The 15,673-nt window shown below is 43.3% G+C and overlaps 2 protein-coding genes across 3 annotated transcripts in view; both read right to left on the reverse strand.

Annotated features, from left to right (window-relative positions):
- TPST1 (tyrosylprotein sulfotransferase 1) overlaps positions 1 to 9,642 on the reverse strand; it is a 21,810-nt gene extending 12,168 nt beyond the window's left edge. Inside the window, exons 1-2 of one of the 2 annotated variants that reach the window (XM_027666849.1) lie at positions 8,705 to 9,642; positions 1,800 to 1,998 (exon numbers count right to left, since the gene is read on the reverse strand). In XM_027666849.1, the coding sequence (XP_027522650.1) occupies positions 1,800 to 1,998; positions 8,705 to 9,549 (1,044 nt within the window). In that variant the 5' untranslated portion in view covers positions 9,550 to 9,642. The remainder of the gene's footprint in view (positions 1 to 1,799; positions 1,999 to 8,704) is intronic. The other variant, XM_027666848.1, reaches the window with a different exon arrangement.
- The window catches only part of CRCP (CGRP receptor component), a 53,836-nt gene continuing 47,716 nt past the window's right edge, over positions 9,554 to 15,673 (reverse strand). The window contains exon 7 of the mRNA XM_027666864.1: positions 9,554 to 9,646. Coding sequence (XP_027522665.1) covers positions 9,588 to 9,646 — 59 coding nt within the window. The 3' untranslated portion in view covers positions 9,554 to 9,587. The remainder of the gene's footprint in view (positions 9,647 to 15,673) is intronic.

The following is a 15,673-nucleotide window of genomic DNA, read 5'->3' on the forward strand; positions in this document are numbered from 1 at the left end:
GATTTTGGGGAATCCCTCAATTCCCTGCAGTTCCCCAGCAAGGTGAACAAGCGCGTGATCAGCACCGCCCAGGCCAAATGGAAGTGAGAACAAGCCCTGCCCCGCCCATATCTTGCTTTTAAAAACAACAACAACCAATAAAAATTTGTGTATGCTCAGCGAATTAAAAATTTAAAAAAAACAAACAAACAAAAAAACCAAAAAAAAACCCCCCAAAAAAACCTGGACTTCAGCAAGGCCTTTGACACCGTCTCCCACAGCATTCTCCTGGAAAAGCTGCAGCCCATGGCTTGGACAGGGCACTCTGTGCTGGGTCAGGAACTGGCTGGAGGGCCGGGCCCAGAGAGTGCTGGGGAACAGGGCTGCATCCAGTTGGTGGCCAGTCACTAGTGGTGTCCCCCAGTGATCAGTGTTGGGCCCAGTTCTGTTTAATATCTTTATTGATGATTTAGATGAGGGGATTGAGTCCATCATCAGCAAATTTGCAGATGACACCAAGCTGGGGGGGAGTGTCAATCAGCTGGAAGGCAGGAGGGCTCAGCAGAGGGACCTGGATAGGTTGGAGGGTTGGGCTGATTCCAACAGGATGAGGTTCAACAAGGCCAAGTGCCAGGTCCTGCACTTTGGCCACAACAATTCCATGCAGCGCTACAGGTTGGGGACAGAGGGGCTGGAGAGCAGCCAGGCAGAAAGGGACCTGGGAGTTTGGACTGAAAAGAAGCTGAACATGAGCCAGAGTGTGCCCAGGTGGCCAAGAAGGCCAATGGCATCCTGGCTTGGATCAGAAACAGTGTGGCCAGCAGGTCCAAGGAAGTGATTCTTCCCCTGGACTCAGCACTGGTGAGGCCACCCCTGGAGTGCTGTGTCCAGTTCTGGGCCCTCAGCTCAGGAAGGACATTGAGGGGCTGGAGCAGGTCCAGAGGAGAGCAACGAGGCTGGGGAAGGGACTGGAGCACAAGTGCTGTGAGGAGAGGCTGAGGGAGCTGGGGCTGTTCAGCCTGGAGAAGAGGAGGCTCAGGGGAGACCTCCTCACTCTCTGCAACTCCCTGACAGGAGAGGGGAGCCGGGGGGGGTTGGTCTCTTTTCCCAGGCAACAATCAGCAAGACAAGAGAGCACGGTCTCAAGTTGTGCCAGGGGAAGTTTAGGTTAGATATTACTAAGAATTTCTTTCCAGAGAGGGTGCTCAGACATTGGAATGGGCTGCCCAGGGAAGTGGTGGATTCTCCATCCCTGGAGATTTTTAAGAAGAGACTGGACGTGGCATCAGTGCCATGGGCTGGGAACCACAGCAGTGTGGGATCAAGGGCTGGACTTGATGATCTCTGAGGTCCCTTCCAACCCAGTTGATTCTATGATTCTATGATCATCTTGGGCCGTTTTCCATGGGTCATTTTTCAAACTCTAACAAGTATTTGGGGTGTAATTTTGTGAGAGAGCTCCTGCCAACCCTCATCTATAAAAAGCTGAGCTCAGTCAAGTTTGACATCCAGACAAGAAAGCTTTTTTCTACTATCAGCTAGTTCCCCAACTATCTGGACAGTTCTCAAGAGGTCCAGCTCCACACACCAAAGAGCACAGCTCAAGCCTGTGGTTGGGATAAAGGGAGATGAATCAAACTGGACAAACGGCAGGAGCCAGACTTTCAGTGCTCAAGGTCCCAAAGAATTCTTTTCTCCTCCAGGGCAAGGAGTATCAAAAGGTATTAGAAACAGACTTAAAAAACCCCAAACAAAACACAAGACTTCTGCTCTGCAGCTCCCAGCCAGTCAGTCAATAGTTAAACACACAGCAGCCTTACCCTCCTTGTGTTTTCCACAACTTTTTGATCTGGTTTTCCATAGTTTGGTGGATTGGCATATGGATCATAGCCCAGCTTGGCCAGCATGGGGGCAATCACAGGCATGTCTTGCAGAACATCAGCAGGGATCTTCCCAACCCACTTGGACAGTGCTTCCACGTTGACTGGCTTGATGACTTGGTCAGTGGATCTTTCAACCCTGTGGAGGGAGAAGGGAAGGTTATTTTCTGCATTCCAACCAACACTTGCTGGTTCACCATCACGAAGACCTTCAGCTTGTTTTGTCTGGGTTGTTTGTTTGTGGGTTTTTTTTCCCCTCCCTCTTCTTGCTCTCTCAAAATTTCATGTTTCTACAGAGCTGATGGGAAGTGAAGTTTTAACCACAATATTTGCACGTGCTCCCTGGTTTAGGCTTTCACACAGAACAGGTTGAAGGCAAGTTCTTCACATAAAGGCAGCAGTGAAACCCAAAGAGCTGTTAAGTGATAAGTAAGCACACACCTACATATAAAGCTGTTTTCCCACTGGCATGTTCCCACATTTGCTGGTTAATTGTCTCAGATGCTCTTAAAAGCTGCATTCTAAATTAAAATACATGTGCCATTTTTTCCCATGCCCATTCTGTGACTTATCTCTTTTTTTTCCCCCCTTGTTTAATAAAAGAGAGACCTGAGACTTGACAGAAAGCTGTGGACTACAGCAATATTTTTCATAATCATTTCTTTAACTGATTGTTTGGTCATTACATAGTTCTTAAAGGCAAGTGCACAATCACAGCAGTGTCACAGAAAATAGCTGTCATCTAATCAACAGTCCTAATGCAATTTTAATTCTTGCTCTAGTTTTGTTGTGCTTTTTTTCAAGGGAAGAAATCTGGCACTGCTTTGCTCTCACACATTACTTGCTTCTTTCAGATTATAAGATACACAACTTTACTGTGTTTATTTCTGGAACAGGCCAGCAAGACTCAGAGTAATTGAAAACTCTGACTTTTTACTATGAATAATTTAAAGCTTTTTTTTTTCCTGGACTTAAAAAAGAGTGCACATGCACTCTTTATATATATATCATCTGTATATATAAAGTTGCCTAAAGGAATATTTGTACCTGTACTGCAATTAATATCAGTAGTTGCTGCTGGTTGGCTACACCTGCCTCAAACCTGAGCACACCCCATCACATCCACTTGGGGCTACTGCCCTCCTCTACATCATAAAGAATTTTGAGCTCAAAAAGTTCTACCACTCAGAAAATGGAATTTTTATACCTGAAAGTAACAGTACAAAGTGTAATACCACTACCTCATCTACACAGGATAAAGAATGAGAACACTGAGATTCAAATTAATTCTCAAGCAGCTAATTCTTCAGATATTCAGCAGGCAAAAGGTGAGAAAACATCTGAGAAAAATGGACAGAAATTTCTGTACAACAGTTTCTGAGGTCAGAAGCCTGAAATGAAATTGCTCTCAAGTCTGACATCACTCAACTCACAACAGGAACAAGTTTGATTACAGTTCTCAAATTAACCTCATGAGTCCAAGAAGAGGCTGAAGAATTGTTGTACAGACCAACAATAAATCAATAGCAAGAGGCATCCCATTCACAGGGGCACCAAGAATGAGAGCCTTAAATAACAACCTGTGTATGTCTGCCAGTCATTAACTCAGTTTGATCTTAACATCAGGCTTTACCTTGTTCCTCTTTTTTACTCATCATCATAACTAAAATTCTTCCAGGTTAGAGGAAGGAAATTACTCATACACTGCTGGAAGGTCAGTAACTTAAGTACTTTAACCACAACCAACAAAGAACAAACCAGACAGGGAAATGGTCACCCACAGGGAAAATGTCTTGGCCCTCAGATTGCTGCAAAAGGTGTTTAATGGGAGCTGATGAGTAAGAGCCTGACAAACAAAAGAACACCTGTAAAACAACCCCCAGATTTTTCAGCCTTAGTCACTCTAATCATTATCAGTCACTCCAACCATTATCAGTCACTCAGACCAAAGGCAGGAACACAGAAGAGGATTTTGGGACCAGGGAGTTGCAACTGAATTTCAGCCTCCCTGAGGGCTCCCAAGTCTGTATGGAAAACTAAAAAGCCTGGGCACTGCCTTTTTGATCCTTCTCGTTAAAAGATGAGCATCAAATTAGCAAGCAAATAGCTGTTAAGAGTTGAGTTTCCGAAGTTAAAAATACCAAGGCACAGGCACAAGCACCACAACAGTCACGAGTCCAGGGAAAAAGGAGGCTGGGACCCTCAGGAAAAAATTATCACTAGGTGTTTGAAAAATGTGAGATTTGTGGTCCTCAGACTGAGCCAGCCAAGCCCAAAATCCCTTCACCAAAACTGCAGATTGATTTGACCATTTAAAATAAGGGTGATGCTGTGAGAACCAAGCAATGGGCTTGTCTAACAGCTTGATGGAACCCCAAAACAGCAGGTGCTGTACATCAGTTTGGACCTAAATTTGTACACATATGGATACCTCATCCTGAAGTAAAAGCACATTTTCAAGGTGTATGTTTTGCCCCCACTTTGGTAACAACACCCTCAGCATGAAACATTTCCTGGTGATTAATAGCAGGGAAGAGAGAAGGGACTACACAGAGCTGCTCCCTGGCACTGACTCAGAAACACACCACTCCATTTGGGCTGTTTAAATCCTCTTCTGACCTTTCAGTTAAGGTGGGAAGAAAAGTAAAACACAATTTGAGGGAAAGGTTCTTCAGGTAAAGAACTTCTGAGGGCTATGGGGGAGAAACACCCAAAAATCCAAACAGCAAAACAAGGAAACACATCAAGTCTTGGCAATTTTTGTTACGTGTGTCTATGGCAAATGCTGGGCAGTGATTCCAGGCTCCACTGAAAGCCCCAGGAACAGTTTCAGCTTTGGAAGCAGCTGGTAGGACAGAACACAGGACTAACCCCAAGTAATTCTGCATCTGTACCAGAATCAAATGAAAGGTATGTATTAAATACAGTGTATATTGTGAAGTAATTTTGCCTAGACAGCTATTTCCATTATAAGCCTAATAAAAATTGCTATAAAAGGGTTGACATTTCTCTGCATCAGTGGTCAGCACAGCTGCTTTCAGTTAGGAGGCAAATGCCAGAGCTCTATTAACAATACTAGTTATAGCTTGTAGTCCAGCCATAATACATTCCTTCAACAGCCACGTTGGCAATTACTTCAAACCACAGAAGGTTTCACACTACTGCAAATGCTGTGGTGCTCATCTAGAACCCTTGCAGTGTTTCTCCTTGCAGCTGGACAAAAATCAAAATAAGGGCAAAAATCCTAAGTACGACAGAACAACAGTGAGGGAAGGGCTGCATCAGCAACAGAAAAAGCAGGGACTACTAAACACATGCAGAAGAGGAGAGTGAGGCAGCCAAAAGTTTCCTCAAATCAAGCAGCCAGGGGAACAAATGAAGTCAGAATCTTAAATCCAGGCTGTTTGCTATCTCCTAGTGTTATTACCAGAATAATGCATAAGAGTTTCTGAGTTTGCAATAAGAGAAAAGTGGAGTCAGCTCACTGCTGGAAGAATTCTGCAATCCAGGGACTGGCTCATCTCTGGAAAAGAAACAACCTGCATGCACAGTTTAATTCTATACACAGCTGAATAGAAAACATCTTGCAGCCTACAGCCTCATTCCATCTGACACAGATTTCACTTGAAAAGTGCTAATTTTGATTTCTAGTGAGTGAAAAACATTCTCAAACATTTCCTTTCTGTTAGCAGGTAACAGCACCGTCATAAAGGTATTTTAGTGATACTGGGATCTCTTTCTCAAAATGTTTTTAAATATTTCAAGACAACAAACTCTTGCCAGATTTCATTTCAAGAAAACCTCCAACAATTAAAACACCTCCAAGCATCTGATGCTGGACCCACACCATGCCTCTGAAGTGGATGCTGAGCCTGTCTGAAAGGTCTGAGAAAGTCTTAAAGGTGAGTGAAAGATGATTAAGGCAGGTGTCTCTGTTTGTCTTCTTAAGCCTTTACACAGTATGACACCCTTTGCAGATTATAATAGTAGTTCATCCTCTGATTTCAGAGGTTTTCTACCCTACCTAATACCTTGCTGACAGCCAGGGAACTAGTTTTATCAAGATTCTCATATTGTTCCCCACTATGTTACAGAGGCCAGGCCTACGAGGTGACATCTTTTAAATGAACATCCCATTTCAACAGAGGGGATTTGCTATTTGTGATCTCCTCCTCCTGTCAGTAAAAATTGCAATATGATTTGAGTGTTCTGATTTTAATATGCTATTATTAAACAGCCTGGAGCACTTGGTGTGAGGCACACGGTAAAATAAAGCTCTGTGAGAAGACAGAGTTGCAGGAGACAGCAGCACTTTGAATTTCCTTAATTATCTCTGATCTCCAGCACTGTCCCTTTGGAAAGTGAGGTGGGAGAAAGCCACTAACTGGAATGTGAAGCTCCACTGCTGCAGATTCTGTTGTTTCAGCTGAAAGGAGTCAGAAGAGAGCAACGTTGGTCAGAATCTGATCCAGAAAGTAAGAGCCACACACACCTGAGGCCTTAAAGGACTTGGCCAAAGGCAACTGGAGAGAAGGAAAACCAACACAAGGTGTATTTTGTCCAGCTGTCAAAATGTGATAAGCTGTGGCAGACTCTCAAGTTCTCAGTAAACTACTTACCAAGCATCTCTTCAAAGAGTAATTCCCCTGGGCACTTACCCCCTGCTCTGGGCAAGGACCCCCCTTGGGGCTGGGGATGCCAAAACCACCAGGTTTTAACTGGCACAAGAACATCAAAGTGGGGAATCTCAGGCTCCCCCTGCACAACTTCAACTGGTATCATATAATTACAAAACACAGGCATCTAAGTTCAAGGCTTTCACATGCACAGGTTTTTCTGCAGCCCTCAAAAGACTGAGTCACTGAAATCATTATCAAATCATAAAGGTCTCCAGCAACTGAAAAACAAATCTCACCACCTTCTGCCAGGCTGTTTGATTAGATAAAACTCACCACAGACATAACACTCATAACTCATTCTTTTTCCACTATTGCCAGACCCTTCTGAAATAAGAAATTACTGTCATATATCATCTCATGAGAGATAATAAAAGCATAAAGAATTTGGTGAACAGACTGAATTGAGGATCACAAGAACACATCCATACTCATTTGTCTTAAGCTGGAAAGTTTTACTAAAAAAAAAATAAACATCAAGCCAGATTTTACTTTGAACAGCCCATTTTTGTAATTTTTAGAACCATGAACAAGTATTCCCAACTCCTCATATCACATTCTACCACATTTAGCAAGAAATATTACTTGAGACTGTATGAATTCAGCAAGGTTATTGAGTTTTATAGTATAAAGGTTCATTAATTTTTAAAAACACTAATCTGGAAGCTGCAAGGGAGTAATATTTTACTAGAGATGGCATTATGAATAGTTATTTTCTACGGGACACTTAACAGAACTTGGCAACCATCCATTTACATCAGTAAATGTAACATTATTCCCCCCTCAGCTGCCACTGTGAAGAAGCAACAAAAGACAGGTAACTACAGAGAATTCCCAAGCAGATCAACTTCCAGGGAGGTACAACAGTGCAGTGCTTCAGGCTAACACTTCCAGAAGCCTCCAATCTGCTACCAAACAACACTGCCAAAAAAAAGGGGTGAGATCCCTTCCTGATAGCTCTGGGAACACAGTGGTGGTGATGTAAAACCTCCAGACTGTAAGTATGTAACTATTACCTGAATTTTAAGTTCTCGTTGTAACCACTGACTAACAATTCTATGATTTAAATCATACGCCCCTACAATATATTAGAAAATCCACAGTCACATTCCTAGGTATGAAATTAAAAAAAAATAATAAAATAAAAAAAATCTTACAATTTGTATTTCATAGAACTGCAGTTTACAAAGAATACACCCACTCTGGAACAGTCAGACATGTCTCTGCCCAGCACACCCTGCCTGCTGTGCAAGGTGCCTCTGACTCAGAAGCACTTGGCCAGTGAGGAATATTCAAAAAAACAGAAGCCAAGTAATTTAATTTGCTGCTGGAATAGGGCTTTTTAATCAATATTTTAGAAACTTAAACAAGACAACCCGGTAGATGCATCTGCCACAGCAAAAACAGGGAAGAGAGTCAAATATTGACACCTTTCCCTCTCAATGTAAAGATGAGCCAGCTTCTGTATTTCAGTTGTTCAACTGCAAACAGTGGCAAAGAAACCAGAGTAGTTTAACTAGAGAATTAATAGATTTTCTTTTCACAATACCCATCTAGGTTTTCTAAGCAGAGCTGGACTGGTTTCTGAGAGCAGCTCAATCAGGTGCACAGATGGCTGAACAGAATAGAGAGAGATTTGCTTACAACAAGGTTAATTTTCATCAAAATGCTTGTCCTTTTAGGAGCACTTGCCAACAGAAGAGCAGGCCAACTCTGCTTTCTATTCTGTTGGAACAGCTTCTCAAGTTTCCTGGAAGAGTCTGTTCTTGGCAAATATAACTCAAAGGCCATTTTTGCATTGACAACAACATTGCTCCTGAAATCAAATGGGTGATCTTGCTGGGATGGATAACACCAGCCTAGATAAAGCAGTTCAGGTTTATTGTGGGGCAGAGAGAAAAGCAAAGCTGATATTAGACATCCAAAGTCAAGTTAGACTTGACCATTGAAGTCTGTTCATATGCTCCATACACACGTTCATGGGACAGTTGTTCAGTGGAACAAATCAGATTGCAAACTGTTAGTTAACAGTGACTCTTATTTTCCAGATGCATCATAAATCAGCTTCCTGAGGCATCATCAGCTATATAAAAACTGAAAACAAGTCATGACTGGGACTATTTCAACTCTTAAAACAACCCAGGGTAAAGGAGGAATGTTCATACTCACTTTGAAAGAGAAACACCCCCTGCTTTTCCAATCATCTCTTCATGGTGCAGCACTGCTTGGTTCCATGGGATGCGGAGAAACTTCAGGAGAGTTCTCATCCACCTTTCAGGATGCAACACAAGTTGCTCATAGTGCACCAGCATACACCTTTCAAACCCAACCTCCATGCACTGGTTGTACATGGTTTCTATAGCACGGTTCCACTTGGTCAAGCAGTCTCTGTAGCTGTTCAGGTCAAATCCAGCTATTGTGACTTTCCTAGATATCATGGAATGCACTGACGCACGGCCATCCCGTACCATTAGAAGAAATTTGGCATTGGGGAAAATCCTAGCAAGATAAGTTAAGGACTTTAAAGCAAAAGGATCTTTGTTACACAAGTAGGGCGCAGGCTCCCCGTGTTTCACGATGATTTCCAGCAGAAACGCCTGCATGGCCGAGTCCAGAACCTCGTCCGTGACTCCGGCTTCATCCAGCCGGATCTTCTCCTTGCTCGACCTCGCCCACATCTGCTTCACCGCCAGGATCCGTGGGATCACCCTCGTCTCCTCCCCGCAGCGAACGTCCGGGTGGGCGTCCAGCATGGCCCTCATCAGGGTGGTGCCGCTGCGAGGGACTCCCCCGATAAATATCAGAGGCATGTCCTTGTTGTAGGCAAAGGTTTTGTTGGCGTTCCCACCGGGAGCAGTTCTCACCGTGCTCCTCACGCTCTCCACCCTCCCGGGCTGGCTGCGCTCCTCGATGCGGTGGTGACACTCCATGGCGTGCTGGCCCAGGTAGAACACTGTCACCGAGCTGATCACCAGGCACGCCAGCAGCAAGTTCTGTTTGAGTTTTCCTACCATTTTGGTTAAAGACTGTCACTTCAAAGGAAGGAGACCTTCTAGTCTGAATTATCTTCTAGTTCACGTGCCATGGGAACTCTCCGAAATAAATTAACGTCTGTCAAAGGGGAGGAAAAAGTAAAGAAAAAAAAAATTAGAACGTTGTTAAGAACTACTACAATAAATCAACACAGCAATTATTTCTCCGAGCTGTAATGAGATGAGATTAAGGCTGAAACCCCAAGATACACAAAATAAACCCAAGGTTTTTCATTATTTTTTTTTCCAGTTCAGCTTCTTAAAACTGCTTTATTCAAAAGTAATTTTAATTTTTACAAATGAGAAAAAAAACCCAGACTATATTAGAAGATTTCTGGACACGTCTTAGACTCTGAATAAAACTTTTAGATAGAAACAAAAGATTTAAATGTCTGTCTGCTGAATTCCAATGTAGACATTTACAAGAAGGATTAAGAATATGTCATGTCCTACAGTGAATACCAGAGGGTTACATCCAACGCTGGCTTACATAAATCTGCTACTCTGCTGCCTGGATGATTCAATCTGTTCTTGCCAACCTGTAACTGTGATGCCTGGAAAAAAATAAAGGTAATGTATAGACAGTTGTTTTACCTGTGTTCTGTAGTTCAACTGCTTTGGATTTTCAGATAAGATAGGCTGAAAACTGACTCCTCCTCTCAGAACTCAAACAAAATTGGTACTCTAATTGAATTTTCAAGTATGAGCTGGCTGCTCAGGGCGGGAATAGCTCCGTGAACAGTATGAATCACAGATGCTTTTAATTGTGAGGATCTCCAAGCACTGAGGTACCGCCAACTTTTTAAATGACTGGCTTCCTCAAAGCTTTTCCATCTCTGTCAGCATGGCACAGCACATCCCTGACTGAAGAACACCCTTGTGCCTACTCCCTCCAAAGTATTATCCACTTAACCTTTCCCTCCACGCCAATCCAGTCGTTAACTCCGAAGTCAGGATTTGCGCAAGGTCCTGTCCCCCCCCCCGCGCTCCACAGCCCCTGTTTGTGAGGCTGGGCAGCCACACAGGCAGAGCACACAATTCCCACTCAGCACCACAGCAGTGCAAGGGGAAAAAAGGCAGGAATTCCTCATGCAGGCATCTGTCACAGCAGTAATTTTCCATCCAAGAGAGCCGGTCGCCAACCTGCACGAGAACGTCTTGCCCCCTCGCACTAACAAAGCTTATTCCAATCAACAGCTGTCACAATGCTGCACTCAAAGTTCAGCTTCTAGTCTTTGTTACCAAAATTAAACTGGAAATATAGCTTGAAGATTAATTCACTTCTTTCTCTGTAAAGCAGCCAAGGAGCTCCCCACACTCTCTGGCCAGAATACAGTTCTTATAAACAATTCACCCTCTGTAACGCGTTTCATTCTACTTACATACCTCTCCTTGCTGAAGAGCTGGCTTTAACTGTACTTTAAATATCTGAATATTAAAAAAACAAAAAACAAAAAAACAAGTTCCCAGAAATTTAAGTGGAGGTCATCTGAACAATGCTCAAAAAGACAGAAAAAAGTAGACCATGAAGTCAACACTTCCACAGCACCAAGAATCAGAAAGTTTCTCTTTTGAAAGATTCAGCACGCAGACCTAACTTACAGTTAGGGAAGGTGAAACTGTTCTGCTTAAAACCAGCAAAAAGTACACAGAATCTCTTTGAATTCTTTAGAGACAGTAAAGATTTAGTTAAAAGTCAGTACTCATTCAAGAGAAAAGTTAACACAACTGAAAGAGTGTTTTACCACAGAGCACACAAGACCTGCAAATATTTACACTTCATACAATCCCCAACATTACTCAGTCTGAGTAAATTCCATAAAATTAAAAACCTTCCACAAAAATCTCCATCTTCCAAACTAAAAACCACTCCTTGAAATCAGCAATGTTCTTCTAAAGTAACTGGTAACTGATCATTAGAGAAAAACGTAGCAAGACCGAGGGCATCCACTGCTTTACTCTGATCGTTTCTATCAGAATATCACTCCAAACCAGAACACAACCAACACCAGCTTTCACAACCAGCAGTATTGGAGGAAAGCCTGGAGACTGAAGGCTGAAATCCTCAACTCACAGGCTGGGTAAAGCAGAATGATGACTCATGCTGGGCACAATTCCAGCTGGGAATGCAAAGGAGCCTTGCAGCCTGTGAGTGGGTTGAGTACTGACCACTCACCTACACCACCAAACCCCCACCCACGTGACAAAAAAGCCCACATCAATCAACCACAAATACTTTCATTTGATGCAGTAACTTGTTTGGGTAAGTTCAAAGATGCCAAAGGCTGTGAGACCATAAAGGACCAGAATTAAACTCTTCCACAACCTTCTGTATTGTTTTTTTTTTTGTCTGGAATCAATACCTGGAGCCATAAACTGTGGCAAGACCAGGGCTTTGTATGTCAAGAAACCGAGAGAGGAGCGGTCAGAAACAGCTCCTCTCAGCAAATGAATCTATTCTGTGAGCCAGCAAACTCCCCTCTGGGCCTGAAGTTACAAGTAAAGCTCTTTGGGATAAATATGACATATGGAAGTTACTGCCCTTCTAGCAGCCTGTAAATAAACCCCACCTTCCCCCTCCTCCCCATGAGTAAGTGCTCTGGAGCACATCTGTCAACCTGAAGGATTAGAGAAGTTATTAATGCTCTGCTGTTGACAGTAACTAAACTGACAGCATTCAAAAAATCACAACAAGGCAATCAGCAACCCCTTGTCAGCATTTAAGCAGAGCTTTGAAATATTGCTTCTACCAACTATGACCTAAGGAGAGCAAAGTGCCACTCAGCCTACAAGCACAACTTTTTAATAAAAATACCTCAAAACAAACCAAACAAAAAAACCATAAATCACCCACTAAAAACAAACACAACCCCCTAACACACAGGACACAGTGAGGAAGTTGCAGATGATTACAATGATTACAATGGTAGAGAGGCCTTTGGCAGCAAGTTTCAAATGACAGACTAAAAAGAACTCCCAGAAAAATTTAAGTGTAACTCAAAAAAAAAAAAAAAGAATTAGGATCTACAAGTTTCATCACAAGAAAGTACAGCCAAGCAGAATTGTATGTAACTGAGTTTTATGCCCAGAAAAGTCAGGCCTATGAGTCAGCCACTAGATGATGTTAGTAAAGCAAAACTGACTGCTTTGTTTCCTTCTGCTGCAGACACTCATTCTGCTTCCCTCCCCCTGCATGCAGCAGGTCAAGACCTTTTCCCTTGAGTTCATCCAAAAAATGTTGAAGATTTTTAGCTTAGTCAAGAGGCAAATCATTCATTTGTATTTTATGTTAGAACAGTTTGGGTCTTGTTGCTGTTTAAAGCATCCCCTGCCAAAGGAAAAAAGATGTTCCTTTACCACCCAGTCACGAGGAATCCTCTTGAGCTCCAGAGCTCAGACTTTCACTTTGAAGGCTGGAAAGGGACCTCCCTTCTCATGTTCAACCAGAAAGCTTTTTCCAGGGCTAAACTGACAGGACAGCAATGCAGGCATTACCCATCTCAAAAAAAATTCCAACTCTACATATATATAAAGCATTTTTCAGTGATTAGCTTGTCCTCTGCTTCCATGTCCCAAGCTTTTGGCTCAGATTCTGATAACAGGATCATCTTCTAGGAAGGACAAGTATGATGGTACAGCTTAGATCTTTGTGGAGTGTGTCTTGTTCCTGCAGCTGCCCAAGTGCACTGAACACCTTTCCTTTATAGTTCACAATGTAAAAATAAATACAGGAAAGGCAGCAACTACTAAGAATTCTCAAGAATCATCTTTGAAATAGTACACATTTAGAAAACTGGAAACCATATATTTCTTAGCGGAAGTTCTATGTTAAGCTGATCAAATAGTCCAAGTTGCACACAGTGTTAAGTCTGTCAGCATTCCTTAATGAAAGCTAAAGAAAGGAATTCCCTAACACCTTTCCTTCAATGAACTGGTTTGTTTCTGGTTGGTTGTGTGTGTTCACCACAAAGAAGATTGCACAGGAAAGCCAACAGTTACATGATAATGGTATAGCACAACACCAGGGAACACAACTGAAATATTCCCAGAATGCCACTTCAAGGAGCCACCCAAACCATCACAGGCTCACTTAGAAGACTGCTCCAAAAATAATCTGAGTATTCAGGAAGCATTTTTATCCCTTCAAAGCAGCGTTTGCACAATCACCTTAATGATTCCCCCAAAGACTGGATGTCTGTTACCACGGAACAGCACAAGGAAGCAAATCCCAAGCAAAATACTCAAAGCTAAAAATAAAAATCAAGAAGCCTTGAGTAGCAAGTCCATCTTTAGCTGTTTAAGTCCTCATGGCTCTCAAGCCCTGCAGCTGCTTCCCCCAGATTTCTCCTCCCATTAATCATATAGGAAAAAAAGGATGATAAAATTGGATGAGCAAGTTTTATTCACCTCCACAAAGAAATAAGGAGTGCACAAAGAACTAACCAGTGGCAGAAAGCATCTGGGATGCAAGATAGCAAACTCGACCTAGTGAAGCCAGTCTTCCTGAAGAGCAGTTTCACAGCTAGAATGACAGAACAAAGGTGGACAAGATAAGGGAATGCAGATGTGTGAATAACTTTCCCTTACAGTGCAAACTGCAGGAACTTTAGAAATACTGTTCATACATTTGCATTCCCTTGAACCTATAAGGTTCAAGATTGCTTTTTTTTTTTTTTAATCTAAGGCTCTGAGAAATTTAAAAGGCCAGATTAACCTTCATGGTCACACTCTATTGCTGAATCTAAAATTTCCATAATGGGTGATTAACACATACAACTATGTGATAATTCCACAATTTCTAGTACAATCGTGTTACAAAGAGTAAAAAAAAATATGCTTTTTATGCATTATTATACATTTCCATCCTATAATCAATAAGAGATAAAGAAAGCTGTATACTTTCCTTTTACCAGTTACCCCCCTCAAAAAGACACCCCTAAATCTACTTTCTTCATAATCCTCCATTAGTCAGATAAACAGATACACACATATGTGTGTACAGAGAAATTCAGAAGTGTTTGTCCTTCCTCTGAATTTAGCAACGCTTACGGGTTTTCTTAACAACCACTAGAAAAAAACATACCAAAACAGCCAATAAGGTTATCAAAGCACTTAAAATTCAACTAATTAAAATTCAGCTAATTAAAAAGCTCTGCTTCAAATTAAAGAAAATGACTCCATACGTTCTGCTCTACTTACATATGCGGTACATACAGTAAATTATCTGTATTTGCACATAGGATGGTCAAAAAAGAGTTACCAACATGCTCCCGGTTATGCAAGAATAAACAGCATTTGTTAAGTTCTACAGTTACTGCTTGAGAACAATTCAACGACAGGAATTTTATTGGCAACACACAGAGGCTTCGAGTCCTTTCAAGTTACGTATAAAAGAAAAAGAAAGGGAAAAAAGATGAAAAAAATCAGTGGCACCCTAAGAGCAGATGAGCTACCGCTCTGTGCACTTCTATACGTGCTGTGGCTCCGCAGAGGGATTTCAGCACCCTGTTCCCCGGGTAAGGCACTGCAGAGAGCCAAACTGCTTCACAGCGCTGGAAAGGCACAGACCCACAGAAATCCGCACAACACGTTCCCAGGAGCAAACGCAAACGGGCTCATTCCAGCAACGCCAGCAGCGAACCCACTTCCAGCTGAGCGGCACATAAGAGTCCACGGCTGCAAAGCTGTAAATCTAACGGGGCGTGGAGCGACCCGGGTTAGTGGAAGGTGTCCCTGCCCGCGGCAGGGGCTGGAACGAGATGAGCTTCCCGGTCCCTTCCGACCCAGCCCATTCCCCGACCCCCTGCCCGCCACCGCCGCATCCGCAGGTACCATCCCCGCCGCCCCGACACCGCTCCGCCGCCGAACAAAGCGCCGGGCGCTCCTCTAAGCGAGTTCTCCCGCCCCGCACGGAAACTTTGGGATTTACCCCGCAGGGATCCGCGGGGAGCGGTGCCCCGGCCCCGCGGCGCATCCTGCGGGAGCACGGCCCGGCCCGAGCCCCGCGGGCACTGACCCGCTCCCGCCGCCGCCTCAGGCCGCGGCCGCCGCAGCCCGGCCGGGACTGACAACGGCACCGGCACGGGCGGGGCAGGGCGGGCACGGG

Source organism: Corapipo altera, unplaced genomic scaffold (assembly GCF_003945725.1).
Source record: "Corapipo altera isolate COAL_440 unplaced genomic scaffold, ASM394572v1 181, whole genome shotgun sequence".
Lineage (NCBI taxonomy): Eukaryota > Metazoa > Chordata > Aves > Passeriformes > Pipridae > Corapipo > Corapipo altera.